The 15,524-nt window shown below is 45.5% G+C and overlaps 1 protein-coding gene across 6 annotated transcripts in view; it reads left to right on the top strand.

Moving 5' to 3' along the window:
• LOC143981547 (immunoglobulin superfamily member 10-like) overlaps nucleotides 1-15,524 on the top strand; it is a 492,232-nt gene that overhangs the window by 55,575 nt on the left and 421,133 nt on the right. For 4 of the 6 annotated variants that reach the window (XM_077479488.1, XM_077479486.1, XM_077479484.1 and 1 more), the window contains exons 3-5: nucleotides 1,640-1,969; nucleotides 4,042-4,368; nucleotides 11,619-11,870. In XM_077479488.1, the coding sequence (XP_077335614.1) occupies nucleotides 1,640-1,969; nucleotides 4,042-4,368; nucleotides 11,619-11,870 (909 nt within the window). The remainder of the gene's footprint in view (nucleotides 1-1,639; nucleotides 1,970-4,041; nucleotides 4,369-11,618; nucleotides 11,871-15,524) is intronic. The other 2 variants (XM_077479487.1, XM_077479485.1) reach the window with 1 other exon arrangement.

Below are 15,524 nucleotides of genomic sequence, written 5' to 3'. Positions count from 1 at the left end.
GTGGGGGTGGATTTGTGGTCCCTGGGTATTCAGGATGGGATTCAGAGAGCGCTGGGGGTGTGGCAGGTCGCGCAAGGGTAAGGTTTTGCCCTTGCGTACTGTGGCATGGTGTTGGTTTGTGCGGATGAAGGATTTACCCCAGTGATGGAAGAGTGCGGGACCTATCGGTGGTATAGTACCCGTTGGTGGTGTACAGCTAACAGTGGTTTTAGCTGAAGTTGGTATCGGGTGCACTGCGGTCAGTGTTTGGCCTCTGAGCTAGTTTGTCAGCTTACGGTCTATTAAGAGTTGGGTACCGCAGTGCCGGAAGGTTTTATGATGGTGGTTGGTGGGTTTATCCTAGCACAGACCAACGGGAGGAGTTCAAGGGAGGAAGTGCCTTAATACCTGAGTTTAGATTTGTTAATTTATGTTATTTATGTTAATTATTTTGAATATTTTTATAATAAAGATAATTGGCTGCTACGGCCATGTTTTACTCCAGATTGGTGTGGTCTCAGTTTCTGGGGTATCTAAATGTAGGGGGCGTAGCAGTGGAAAAGATTGGCAAAAAAGGGGAGTAAGTCACATTATGTTATACACTAGTCATGATTTCCAATCATAGATGGCACATAATATTCCTGTCTATATAATCCGCAGTCTAGAGCGGGTGAGGAGCGCCCCGCGTACATCTACTGCGGCAGGGCGGCAAAATCACTTACCTGTTCATGATTTCTTCTTCCTGGTCTGGGGAGCGTGCGCCACTGGAGGCCACTCCCACTGTTATTGGACACAGCAGGAGCCAATCAGTGGGTCCGACAGAAGTGGTGAGTCTATAGCAAGAGCCCCACAAGTCCCCACAAGTCTATAGCACGGCTCTTGTAATGTGGATTCCCTACAATTGTACAACAAACTTGTGAAGTCCGGCAAGTCTGGCAATAGCTTGTCAAGTCATCTTCAAAATTGCAGCTGATTGGCTATCTGGGCACCTTCCTACACCTTGTGATAGGGGGCGCCCCTCTTTCTTATCTCAGAAGGTTGTTGGGTTTCCATTTTCTGATGTGACTGTTGTGTCTTCTCTTCTTATGATAATGATAATTGTATGAGAGGTCAGGACCCCACATATAGGATACAGGATTGTCTGCATGCCAGTTTGAAATTCAAGCCATCCAAGGGCAGACTGATTGGACTGAAGTTGGTCCATCGGATGACTTCAGAACAACCAGCCCGTTGTGTTCTTTTTTTGTACAATCGCTGCCGGTGGCTATAGCCTCCAGCACTGATCATTGTATTCTGATGGCGGGGAAATAAAAGAGAAGAAATCCTCCAATTCCATCTACACAATCCTATACCTACAGAGGATCCAGAGGAAGGCCAAATAAAGAACGCTCCAATTTACTCCAGCAGGGGAAATGGGGGGAGGAATGATTGTCTATTCATTGATGATTTATTGGTAGAATAATGGAGAGTATAGGGGTGTCAGAGGAGATTCCTCAATGATCTGAGATGGGAAGAAAACAGAGGAATCCCAAGAAGACCCGGAGGACTCTGATAGATGGAATCTGAATATTTCTGGGATCCTCATAGAGGGATATATGTTATATGAGGGGGGAGGGGAGTACACTGTGACCTGACTGGGATCTGTATTCTGTCTGTACAGGAAAAGTCCCGGAGGAAATATTCACCCGGCCGGGATCTGACCTTCTCATTCCCATCAGAATCCATCTCACCCTCAACCCTACAGATAGAGGGAGATGTGACTGGATTATGTGGACATATGAGACTTTGCCTGGAGTCTGGAAGCAAATAGTTCAACACTGGAATTGTGATCCGTCTGATTTCGGATTTTTCCCCAATACAAGGATATCAGAGAATGGAAGTCTGATCATATCCAATGTGACTCCGGAGAATGACGGGAGATACCGTGTGCATATAGAGAACTCTACAGGACCCCTTATACAGAGAGATGATTACACCGTCCATGTAGAAGGTAAGTCCAGATGAGATTGTACAGCGCTGTGTATGGGGGTCACATGACTGAAGAAAATGGGTGTCATGTTAGTGGGGGGATTTAGTGTTGGGGGAGGGGTGCACACAGACACAATCTATCTCCTCCAGTCTCCAGGAAGATGTCTGCACACCTGATTATAGGTAAGGATGGGGGAGGGGCATGCTGTGTATATATTGGACCTGATCAATGGAAATGATTGTCTCTCTCAGTTCCAGTATCGGTTCCGCTCCTCCATGTCTCATGTCCCCGGAATGGCAGCGCTGAGATCTCCTGCAGGGTGGAGGAGGGGACTAAGCCGAATATCAGTCTATCTGTGATTGGAGGATCCCGAGGAATTATTCCAATAACATTACAGCCATTGTGGGGTCACCGGGGCCCTGGAACATCACCTGTACTGTGAAGAATGGGGTCAGCCAATCAGAGGAGAGAAGAGGCGGGGGGTCAACTGTTCAGGGGAGGAGAGATTGGGGGATGGGCACAGAGACATTTAAACAGAGCAGGTGGGAGGAGCAGAAAACAAATAAGCTCCGCCCACTGACTGAATAGAGAATATGAAATATATACAGAAATGATAGATTTACATTACAGGTTTTATTTTTTAGTCCTGATCATAATAAAATAAAAACACAATATTTCCCCTTCACGGTGTTTGTTCTCAGAGGACAGGAAATGATTTCCAATCATAGATGGCACATAATATTCCTGTCTATATAATCCGCAGTCTAGAGCGGGTAAGGAGCGCCCCGCGTACATCTACTGCGGCAGGGCGGCAAAATCACTTACCTGTTCATGATTTCTTCTTCCTGGTCTGGGGAGCGTGCGCCACTGGAGGCCACTCCCACTGTTATTGGACACAGCAGGAGCCAATCAGTGGGTCCGACAGAAGTGGTGAGTCTATAGAAAGAGCCCCACAAGTCCCCACAAGTCTATAGCACGGCTCTTGTAATGTGGATTCCCTACAATTGTACAACAAACTTGTGAAGTCCGGCAAGTCTGGCAATAGCTTGTCAAGTCATCTTCAAACTTGCAGCTGATTGGCTATCTGGGCCCCTTCCTACACCTTGTGATAGGGGGCGCCCCTCTTTCTTATCTCAGAAGGTTGTTGGGTTTCCATTTTCTGATGTGACTGTTGTGTCTTCTCTTCTTATGATAATGATAATTGTATGAGAGGTCAGGACCCCACATATAGGATACAGGATTGTCTGCATGCCAGTTTGAAATTCAAGCCATCCAAGGGCAGACTGATTGGACTGAAGTTGGTCCATCGGATGACTTCAGAACAACCAGCCCGTCGTGTTCTTTTTTTGTACAATCACTGCCGGTGGCTATAGCCTCCAGCACTGATCATTGTATTCTGATGGCGGGGAAACCTTCCACTCTCAGAACACAATGACTCCACAAGAGGGATTCTTCCCATCAACACTGACTGTGCTGATGGGGAATCAAGCGATTTTCTTTCCTTCAATCTGTGGAAGAAGAACCGAAATTTGAAAATGTATGTCTAGCCTTAGACCAAATAATACAAAATATCCAGAGAAGACATTTATTGTCCTCCACATGTCCATTGTCCTTGTCCATGTATGGATGGACGCCCACCATCATCTACTGGAAGGTCAGGGATTATCTTACCTGACTGCATTATATATGTAATACATTCTCTATTTATCATCTCTTCATAAAGTCCATCCAGTTCCACCAATAAAAGAGAAGAAATCCTCCAATCCCATCTACACAATCCTATACCTACAGAGGATCCAGAGGAAGGCCAAATAAAGGACGCTCCAATTTACTCCAGCAGGGGAAATGGGGGGAGGAATGATTGTCTATTCATTGATGATTTATTGGTAGAATAATGGAGAGTATAGGGGTGTCAGAGGAGATTCCTCAATGATCTGAGATGGGAAGAAAACAGAGGAATCCCAGGAAGACCCGGAGGACTCTGATAGATGGAATCTGAATATTTCTGGGATCCTCATAGAGGGATATATGTTATATGAGGGGGGAGGGGAGTACACTGTGACCTGACTGGGATCTGTATTCTGTCTGTACAGGAAAAGCCCAGGAAATATTCACCCGGCTGGGATCTGACCTTCTCATCCCCATCACACGTCATTTCACCCTCAACCGTCCAGATACAGGGAGATGTGACTGGATTATCTGGTACTATGAGAAATCTCCTGGAGACTGGGAGAAAATAGCTGAACACAGGAATTGTGATCCGTCTGATGTCAGATATTTCCCCAATACAAGGATATCAGAGAATGGAAGTCTGATCATATCCAATGTGACTCTGGAGAATGACGGGATGTACCGTGTGTATAAATACAACTCCATAAGAGACCGTACACAGAGAGATGATTACTTCATCCATGTAGAAGGTAAGTCCACCCAACCCCCACCCCCAGTCCTAGCAGCAGGGCCGCTGATAGGGAAGTACAACCAGCCCTGTTGTACCGGGCCCAGCCAGAAGGGGGGGCTGAGCAGGTTTCTATCTAAAAAACAAATTTGCTAAATAACATTATTAACCTGCAGCTACATGATTGGTGAGGTATATAGAACCTTCCTGGGCCCCATCAGGATAATAGAGGGGCCCAGGAGGTGAGAGAAGAAGAGGGACTTTTTCTCCATTTTCGGGTGGAGGTATACAATCCCCGCTCTGCATCTGTGTACATTGTGCTCCCTGTGTGCTTTCCTGGGCGGATGGATTCAGTTGTAATGCGGCTCCCTTCCCTCAGTAAGTGCCGTTGTTCTGGCAGATAGTGTCCGACCATCATATAGTGTCCGCCCCGTAGTGCACATGCACAGTACGGGGCAGAAAAAGCTTCGGAAAATCTCTGAAGATGAATGGCGCCTGTGCCGTGAGTGGAGGTGGTGGCCCCACCATCCAAGCAGACATAGGGTTCTGAAAATTAGAGGGCCCCTCGCGGGCGAGCTTCGCTCGCCACACTTTGGGCTCCGCCTCGCTGCGCTCGGCTCTTTTATATTCCAACTCTATGTCCACTTGGATGGTGGGGATAGAACCTGGACTCACAGCGCAGGCGCCGTTCATCCTCGGCTATTTTCGGGATCTGTGTTGCTGTGTACTGCGCATTCGCATGACATTTGTATTGTCTGACACTTCTACCCTTCTTTTCCTCCAAACCCTTCCCCCCCATTAAACCAGACCAGACTGAGTTTGGAGTAAATGGCCAAAGGCCTTGATTTATTAACCAAAATGTATAAATAACAAATATAAACTTTTATAAATAACTTTTAATAATAATACCTTGTAAACTTTCCCTTTAACACTGGAACATGGGTCCTTAGCATATCAAAGACCCTACTGGTCACTGCACCATCTATTTTACCTCTTGACCTCCAGACGGTATCCCCTGTCTCGGAGGCTAAACCCAAACCAATGCAGTGACCTACCCCTTTTCTCCTCCGGTTACCCCCTTGTAACCAGGAAGTACATCAACAACCATCCCCATCCCCATGGATGGGTACAACCTAATTACCACTAAACTGACCCCCCAAACAACCAGCACACCCCTACACTAACATCCTACCAACCCCAGGGGAGGGTGGGTGGGAATCGCTTCCTCCTCCGCTCCACGAGTGACCTGGCTTCCGCTCGGCTTCCCGCTGGACGTGTTGGCTCCGCCCCCCTAATGGCCCCGCCTCCCGGCTTCTTAAAGCGGCCCGTGTGATACAACTAAAAGCGGCGACAGTGCATGCAAACAATTGTCATGCTGTCCCTCCGCTTAGCAGCCTACGGCTGCTGCTCCGTGGCCTCTCTCTACACAGCGGACACTATCCAATGGGGGACTCTATACGATACGACACCGCGCTGCTGTAGCCTGAAGGAGATACTGAAAGAGAAAGTAATCCCGACACACAGGCAAGAAATTCCCCTACACACATCACATCATACACACTAACACATCACACACACTGACACATCACACATCACACAGGCAAGAAATTCCCCTACACACACTGACACATCATACACACTGACACATCACACATCACATCATACACACTGACACATCACACATCACATCATACACACTGACACATCACACATCACATCATACACACTGACACATCACACATCACATCATACACACTGACACATCACACATCACACATCACATCATACACACTGACACATCACACATCACATCATACACACTGACACATCACACATCACACATCACATCATACACACTGACACATCACACATCACATCATACACACTGACACACTGACACATCACACATCACATCATACACACTGACACATCACACATTGCATACGCTGACACATCACACATCACACATCACATCACATCATACACACTGACACATCACACATCACATCATACACACTGACACATCACACATCACATCATACACACTGACACATCACACACACTGACACATCACACATCACATCATACACACTGACACATCACACACACTGACACATCACACATCACATCATACACACTGACACATCACACATCACACACACTGACACATCACACATCACATCATACACACTGACACATCACACATCACACACACTGACACATCACACATCACATCATACACACTGTACATCACACATCACACACGCTGACACATCACACATCACATCATACACACTGACACATCACACAACACACACACTGACACATCACACATCACATCATACACACTGACACATCACACATCACACACACTGATACATCACACATCACATCATACACACTGACACATCACACATCACATCATACACACTGACACATCACACATCACACACACTGACACATCACACATCACATCATACACACTGACACATCACACATCACATCATACACACTGACACATCACACATTGCACACGCTGACACATCACACATCTCACATCACACACACTGACACATCACACATCGCATCATACACACTGACACATCACACATCGCACACGCTGACACATCACACATCACATCATACACACTGACACATCACACACACTGACACATCACACTTCACACATCACACAGACTGAGGCTTAGTCCCCCGACTCCCCATTGTGGCTCTGTCAGTGTCTCATGCTGTGTGGTGGTGACTTTCTTAATATATGGCTATTTTGTGTGTTACAGACTATAACACAGCACCACACAGCATGTTACACTGACAGAGCCATAGAGAACCCGCTGTGCCTTGATCATCATAATGACCATGAGCACATAGTGAGATGCTACTTTACATATGTGATGGGGGAAGGGACAGTAAAAACACACAGCCAAGGTGCATATTTACCACCCCAAATCACTCCCCTTTAAGAATTTTTCACCCAAGCTTTCCAATCAGATCCGCCTGTCAGTTTTTCCTGTGGACCAGTGGGTACAGTAGCTGTGTATGATGGGTACAGTAGCTGTGTATGATGGGTACAGTAGCTGTGTATGATGGGTACAGTGGCTGTGTATGAGGGGCACAGTGGCTGTGTATGATGGGCACAGTGGCTGTGTATGATGGGCACAGTGGCTGTGTATGATGGGCACAGTAGCTGTGTATGATGGGTAGAGTAGCTGTGTATGATGGGTAGAGTAGCTGTGTATGATGGGCACAGTAGCTGTGTATGATGGGCACAGTAGCTGTGTATGATGGGCACAGTGGCTGTGTATGATGGGCACAGTGGCTGTGTATGATGGGTAGAGTAGCTGTGTATGATGGGCACAGTAGCTAAGTTTGATGGGCACAGTGGCTGTGTATGATGGGTAGAGTAGCTGTGTATGATGGGTACAGTAGCTGTGTATGATGGGTACAGTAGCTGTGTATGATGGGCACAGTGGCTGTGTATGATGGGTACGGTAGCTGTGTATGATGGGCACAGTGGCTGTGTATGATGGGTAGAGTAGCTGTGTATGATGGGTACAGTAGCTGTGTATGATGGGTAGAGTAGCTGTGTATGATGGGTAGAGTAGCTGTGTATGATGGGTAGAGTAGCTGTGTATGATGGGTACGGTAGCTGTGTATGATGGGTACGGTAGCTGTGTATGATGTGTACAGTGGCTGTGTATGATGGGTACAGTAGCTGTGTATGATGGGTAGAGTAGCTGTGTATGATGGGTAGAGTAGCTGTGTATGATGGGTACAGTGGCTGTGTTTGATGGCACAGTAGCTAAGTTTGATGGGCACAGTGGTGGCAATTGTTGGGTACAGTGGCTGTGTATGATGGGTACAGTGGCTGTGTATGATGGGCACAGTAGCTGTGTATGAGGGGCACAGTGGCGGAAATTGATGGGTACAGTAGCTGTGTATGATGGGCACAGTAGCTGTGTATGATGGGTACAGTAGCTGTGTATGATGGGTACAGTAGCTGTGTATGATGGGTACAGTAGCTGTGTATGAGGGGCACAGTGGCTGTGTATGATGGGCACAGTGGCTGTGTATGATGGGCACAGTGGCTGTGTATGATGGGCACAGTAGCTGTGTATGATGGGTAGAGTAGCTGTGTATGATGGGTAGAGTAGCTGTGTATGATGGGCACAGTAGCTGTGTATGATGGGCACAGTAGCTGTGTATGATGGGCACAGCAGCTGTGTATGATGGGCACAGTGGCTGTGTATGATGGGTAGAGTAGCTGTGTATGATGGGTAGAGTAGCTGTGTATGATGGGCACAGTAGCTAAGTTTGATGGGCACAGTGGCTGTGTATGATGGGTAGAGTAGCTGTGTATGATGGGTACAGTAGCTGTGTATGATGGGCACAGTGGCTGTGTATGATGGGTACAGTAGCTGTGTATGATGGGCACAGTGGCTGTGTATGATGGGTACAGTAGCTGTGTATGATGGGTAGAGTAGCTGTGTATGATGGGTAGAGTAGCTGTGTATGATGGGTAGAGTAGCTGTGTATGATGGGTAGAGTAGCTGTGTATGATGGGTAGAGTAGCTGTGTATGATGGGTAGAGTAGCTGTGTATGATGGGTACGGTAGCTGTGTATGATGTGTACAGTGGCTGTGTATGATGGGTAGAGTAGCTGTGTATGATGGGTAGAGTAGCTGTGTATGATGGGTAGAGTAGCTGTGTATGATGGGTAGAGTAGCTGTGTATGATGGGTACAGTGGCTGTGTTTGATGGGCACAGTGGTGGCAATTGTTGGGTACAGTGGCTGTGTATGATGGGTACAGTGGCTGTGTATGATGGGCACAGTAGCTGTGTATGAGGGGCACAGTGGCGGAAATTGATGGGTACAGTAGCTGTGTATGATGGGCACAGTAGCTGTGTATGATGGGTACAGTAGCTGTGTATGATGGGTACAGTAGCTGTGTATGAGGGGCACAGTAGCTGTGTATGAGGGGCACAGTAGCTGTGTATGATGGGCACAGTAGCTGTGTATGATGGGTACAGTAGCTGTGTATGATGGGTACAGTAGCTGTGTATGAGGGGCACAGTAGCTGTGTATGAGGGGCACAGTAGCTGTGTATGAGGGGCACAGTAGCTGTGTATGATGGGTACAGTAGCTGTGTATGATGGGCACAGTAGCTATGTTTGATGGCACAGTGGCGGAAATTGTTGGGTACAGTAGCTGCATATGATGTTCATATGATTTTCAGTTTGTTTGCGCCCCCCTCATAAATTTTGAGCACCACCTGCCACAGATGTGGACCTGATTGAAAGCCCCATGTAGGTCTCCAGGAGTCCAGATATGAACTGACTTGTGTCCATTCAGGTCAAAAAACGAATAGAATAATAATCTAATAATGGTTATTAAAGCGGAGTTCTACCCAAAAGTGGAACTTCTGCTCATCTTATTCCTCCCCCTCCGGTGCCATAATTTGCACCTTCTGAGGGTGAAATCGGGGGAGGGATACGGTATCCGCTATCCTTTTCCACTTCCGGGAGTCCCTGTCAAGGAGCTGTGATGTCACTGTGGGGCTCCCTCCTCCTCCCCTGGCCCCCGGGCCAAAAGGGAGAGGAGCGGGGCCTCGCACATGTGCAGTCGGGTTTCCAACGTGAAGCTGAAAGGCTACACTGCCGGATTCCCTTACCCGCAATGGTGGTGGAGCACCCAACAGCTGATGGAAACATCCGGGTGTCGTCATCACTGGACTCCGGGACAGGTAAGTGTCCATTTATTAAAAGCCAGCAGCTGCAGTGTGTGTAGCTTCTCACTTTTAATGTTTATTCTTTTGGGGACGTAACACCACTAACAGGTTCACATCTTACATGTTTCAGCTCCTGCCACCTTTCCCCCAGATTTTGTGACAGCATGAGTACACGGGCGGAGCCAGGGGTGGGGTTGTGGGTGGGGCCAAGGGGCCCTGTCAGGTACGCTGTATGGGGCCCCATCATTTATAACAGCGGCCCTGCCTAGCAGTGTCCTCCCCGCTCCGTGTCTTTATATACACCGTCCATGTAGAAGGTAAGTCCACCCAACCCCCACCCCCAGTCCTAGCAGTGTCCTCCCCGCTCCGTGTCTTTATATACACCGTCCATGTAGAAGGTAAGTCCATCCAACCCCCACCCCCAGTCCTAGCAGTGTCCTCCCCGCTCCGTGTCTTTATATACACCGTCCATGTAGAAGGTAAGTCCATCCAACCCCCACCCCCAGTCCTAGCAGTGTCCTCCCCGCTCCGTGTCTTTATATACACCGTCCATGTAGAAGGTAAGTCCACCCAACCCCCACCCCCAGTCCTAGCAGTGTCCTCCCCGCTCCGTGTCTTTATATACACCGTCCATGTAGAAGGTAAGTCCATCCAACCCCCACCCCCAGTCCTAGCAGTGTCCTCCCCGCTCCGTGTCTTTATATACACCGTCCATGTAGAAGGTAAGTCCACCCAACCCCCACCCCCAGTCCTAGCAGTGTCCTCCCCGCTCCGTGTCTTTATATACACCGTCCATGTAGAAGGGAAGTTCAGTTTATTGGGATGGAGCTGATTCTTCAACAGGGTGGAGCTTCTGCCAACAGCAGCCAATCAGTTTTCACATCTCAGGAAAAAAGGACTTGAGAATTCTGATTGGTCGCTGTGGGCAGCCCCTCCCCCTGTGCTCATTTTCCTCTCTCACTATGGGGACTCCATGATCTGGATGGTGGGAATTCTGCTGATGGGTGACAATGGTGGATCTCCAGCTGGAAACACAGACGGGGTGTGAAGATCTCATCCTTCACCTGAGCGGGGAAATCTTCACCCCTCCCCCCTGCACAGATGTTGGGGGATTCCCAGCATGGGGGGGCATTTACATCTCCGGAGACTCTTCACCCAGAAGACTCCACCAAGAACCACTGGGCGGAGGTCTCCTTTAGAGGGAACTCTTCACATCCTGTTTTGTATCATCCACTTTGTATTACAATGTACAGAATATCTCTCACACAGCAGTAGCCATGTACAATGTTCTTAGAGCCGATCATCCAGATGAGATTGTACAGCGCTGTGTATGGGGGTCACATGACTGAAGAAAATGGGTGTGATGTTAGTGGGGGGATTTAGTGTTGGGGGAGGGGTGCACACAGACACAATCTATCTCCTCCAGTCTCCAGGAAGATGTCTGCACACCTGATTATAGGTATGGATGGGGGAGGGGCATGATGTGTATATTTTGGACCTGATCAATGGAAATGATTGTCTCTCTCAGTTCCAGTATCGGTTCCGCTCCTCCATGTCTCATGTCTCCGGAATGGCAGCGCTGAGATCTCCTGCAGGGTGGAGGAGGGGACTAAGCCGGATATCCGTCTATCTGTGATTGGAGGATCCCAGGAGAGATATTCCACATCCGCCAATAACATTACAGCCATTGTGGGGTCCCCGGGGCCCTGGAACATCACCTGTACTGTGGAGAATGAGGTCAGCCGGTCGGAGGAGAGCAGAGCCGGGGTCACCTGTCCAGGTGAGGAGAGATCGGGGGATGGGCACAGAGCAGGTGGGAGGGGCCGGAAGCAGATAAACACAGAGCTCCGCCTACTGACTGAATAGAGAATATGAAATATATACAGTAATTATAGATTGATCTTACATGTTTTATTTTTAGTCCTGACCATAATAAAAATACATTATAACATTATTTACAATCATAGCGGCACATAAAATTCCTCTCCCTACAGTCCAAAGTTTTACATTTTTGTATGAATTTCCATTCACATTCCAGTCTTTTGGAATGATTAGGGATCAGCTTCAGGTTCGGGTCAAACATGAGACTCCCCCAAATCCAGTCTATGGGATGTTCAGTGAAGGACAGGAGAACAAAGTGGGCAGATTTCTCCACTTCTCCCCCCAATTCTCCGCCCGGCATTTAGCGGTGATATCACTAATGTCAGTAAATGACAGATCCCTGCCGGCTTCATTCTGTGTGTAACAATCCACCGAGGACTCCGAGTGACATCACTGACACAATGAGGTCATCACCCCTACATGGTCTATGACATCACTGACACAATGAGGTCATCACCCCTACATGGTCTATGACATCACTGACACAATGAGGTCATCACCCCTACATGGTCTATGACATCACTGACACAATGAGCTCATCACCCCTACATGGTCTATGACATCACTGACACAATGAGGTCATCACCCCTACATGGTCTATGACATCACTGACACAATGAGGTCATCACCCCTACATGGTCTATGACATCACTGACACAATGAGGTCATCACCCCCACATGGTCTATGACATCACTGACACAATGAGGTCATCACCCCTACATGGTCTATGACATCACTGACACAATGAGGTCATCACTCCTACATGGTCTATGACATCACTGACACAATGAGGTCATGACCCCTACATGGTCTATGACATCACTGACACAATGAGCTCATGACCCCTACATGGTCTATGACATCACTGACACAATGAGGTCATCACCTCTACATGGTCTATGACATCACTGACACAATGAGGTCATGACCCCCACATGGTCTATGACATCACCCAGGTTCCCTGATGCCATTGTTTACATTTAGCACCATGCTAGAATAGACATGTGCAAAAGGAAAAAAATGTGTTTTGTTTCGTTTCGTTTTAATTTATTAATTAATTTTGTTTAGTTATATTTGTTAAATTCGTTTTCGGATTTCGTTTCATTTTCTACCGAATTCAAAAAATCAGTTGCATTCGAAAATATTTCAACCGGATTCGAAAATATTTTGTGACTTGACTTTGGGGCCACATATCTCGGGGTCACTTGGTACTAGAAACCCCAAAGAGATGTTGTAGTGCTAGTTCTACTGTGTTTGCATACCAAATTTGGGGTTTCTAGCTACAAGTTGCCCCGAGATATGTGGCTCCTAAGTCGGATCGCAAAATGTCATTCTCTGCTGCAGAAAAGTACTTGGCATATTGCACATATCTTGGGGTCACTTGGTGCTAGGAACCCCGCAACTTGTGGCAGGTGACATGGCGAATGGAAAATCCACAACTTGGTCACGTGGCACTCGTGGCCGATCACGTGGCTCTAGTGGAAGGTGTCTTGGTAAGTGAACAATATACAACTTGTGGCAGGTGATGTGGCAAGTGGACAATCCACAACTGGGTCACGTGGTAGGTTGCGTGACACTTGTGGCACTCGTGGCAAGTGTCGTGGCAAGTGGACAATATATCTATATCTATATCTATATCATCTTCTGAAATTCTAATTTAGTATAAAAATTTGGATCAAATTCGAATAGAAAATATTAGAATAGAAAATAATAGAAAAGAATAGACTAAGAATAAACTATAATAAAATATAATATACATTATTTTAGTTTCCATTGTTTTGAGTTATTTTCAAATCTATTCTCGAATTCAAATTTATACTATTCGAAATTATAATTTCAGAAGAAGGTCATATTCTTCTATTGTATTTTATTACATTGTATTCTGTTCTTTACTATTCCTTTATTTTCATTCTATTGTGTTATTATTTTTTATTCTATTTTACTGTATTCTTTTTTAGAAATCTCTATTTTATATTTTTTTTCGATTTTTATTCAAATTTGATTCAAATTGTTTTCAAATATTTTCAAATTCAATTTGAATTTCGGCCGGATTTGGTTGAATTAGTTAGCATTGTAATTCGGATGCATCTGAATGTCCGAATAATGAAAATTTGTCCGAATTTCGATTCGGAACGAAACTGAATACACATGTCTACGCTAGAATAATAAATGGGAAGGAGACAAAGCAGTCTTTATTATTCTCAGTTTTACAGGTACCCCATCCCTTCATGTATGACACTGAAATATAATGAATTCCTAACAAAATGCAAACTAATGGCACTTTCAAGGCACCACACCACAGATTACAATTCACATTTTTATTACTACAAACATACTAAAAGAATTTTAAAGACAAAAAACATCCTTTGCACATAAATATAATGATATAGATACGTGCACTGCTGAATTTTTTTTTTTTTATTTGTTATGAACGCAATTCGTAAATTGGAAAATTCATAACTTTGAAAATCTGAAAATAAAAAAAGAAAATCCCAAAATTTGAAGGAATAACTAACTAATAATAACTAACTATTAAATTCTAGGTATTCGAATTTCCTTTCAGATATAACTGTTAGTGAACGTAGAGAATAGGAATTGATCGGATTATCCGAAATAACGAATGCCGTATCTAAATAAATGGAACAGAACAAATTAATAATAAATAACAATAATAGTAAAAAAATTCTAATTATTATTATTAATCCATTACATTCGTTTAGATACGGCATTCATTATTTTGGATAATTTTGTATTCGTTACGTTCACTAACAGCCACATTTGAAAAGAAATTCCAATACCTATAATTTATTAGTTAGTAATAGTTAAAGGGGTTGTAAAGGTTCGTTTTTTATTTTCTACATAGGTTCCTCTAAGCTAGTGCATTGTTGGTTCACTTACCTTTTCCTTCGATTTCCCTTCTAAATGTTTTTTTGCTTTGTCTGAATATCTCACTTCCTGTTTCTCCTCAGTAAACTTCTCACCATCATCCGAGCTGGTGGTTAGTCAGCCAGAACAGCTTACTGAGGAGGAACAGGAAGTGAGAAATTCAGACAAAGAAAACAAAGAAAAAAAAAAACATTTATAAGGGAAATCGAAGGAAAAGGTAAGTGAACCAACAATGCACTAGCTTAGAGGAACCTATTTAGAAAATAAAAAACAAACCTTTACAACCCCTTTAAGTTATTATTTCAGATTTTCTGATTTTAGAATTTACGAATATTTGGAAAAATGTGTGTAGCACTGACCCCCGAAGGAGCTGCTGGTTTTATTGGGCTTACCGTTACCTTCTTGACCTCATGTGTGTCTAGGGGATTCCCGAAGTAGATGGCCCAAAGAATAGTAGAAACTGACACTGGATCCTCTTTTTCGGGATATTTATTTGAAAAGACAAGTAACAGCTTCTCAATGAAGGGTAGAGGGTTAGGAAGGGAGTTCAGATACTTTTTGAAATTGCAAAGAATAGGAATAATAATTCAATAGGAATTGTTTCACAACTGGATTGTCACAGCCACCGGATAGATATCCTCTCACCAGGCCTAGCAGCCAATAGAG

Source organism: Lithobates pipiens, unplaced genomic scaffold (assembly GCF_037356315.1).
Source record: "Lithobates pipiens isolate NorthernLeopardFrog02 unplaced genomic scaffold, aLitPip1_a1.2 Scaffold_16, whole genome shotgun sequence".
NCBI classification, from domain to species: domain Eukaryota; kingdom Metazoa; phylum Chordata; class Amphibia; order Anura; family Ranidae; genus Lithobates; species Lithobates pipiens.
The sequence above is the reverse complement of the archived record's forward strand: the minus strand, read 5'-3'. Positions and strand labels throughout refer to the sequence as shown.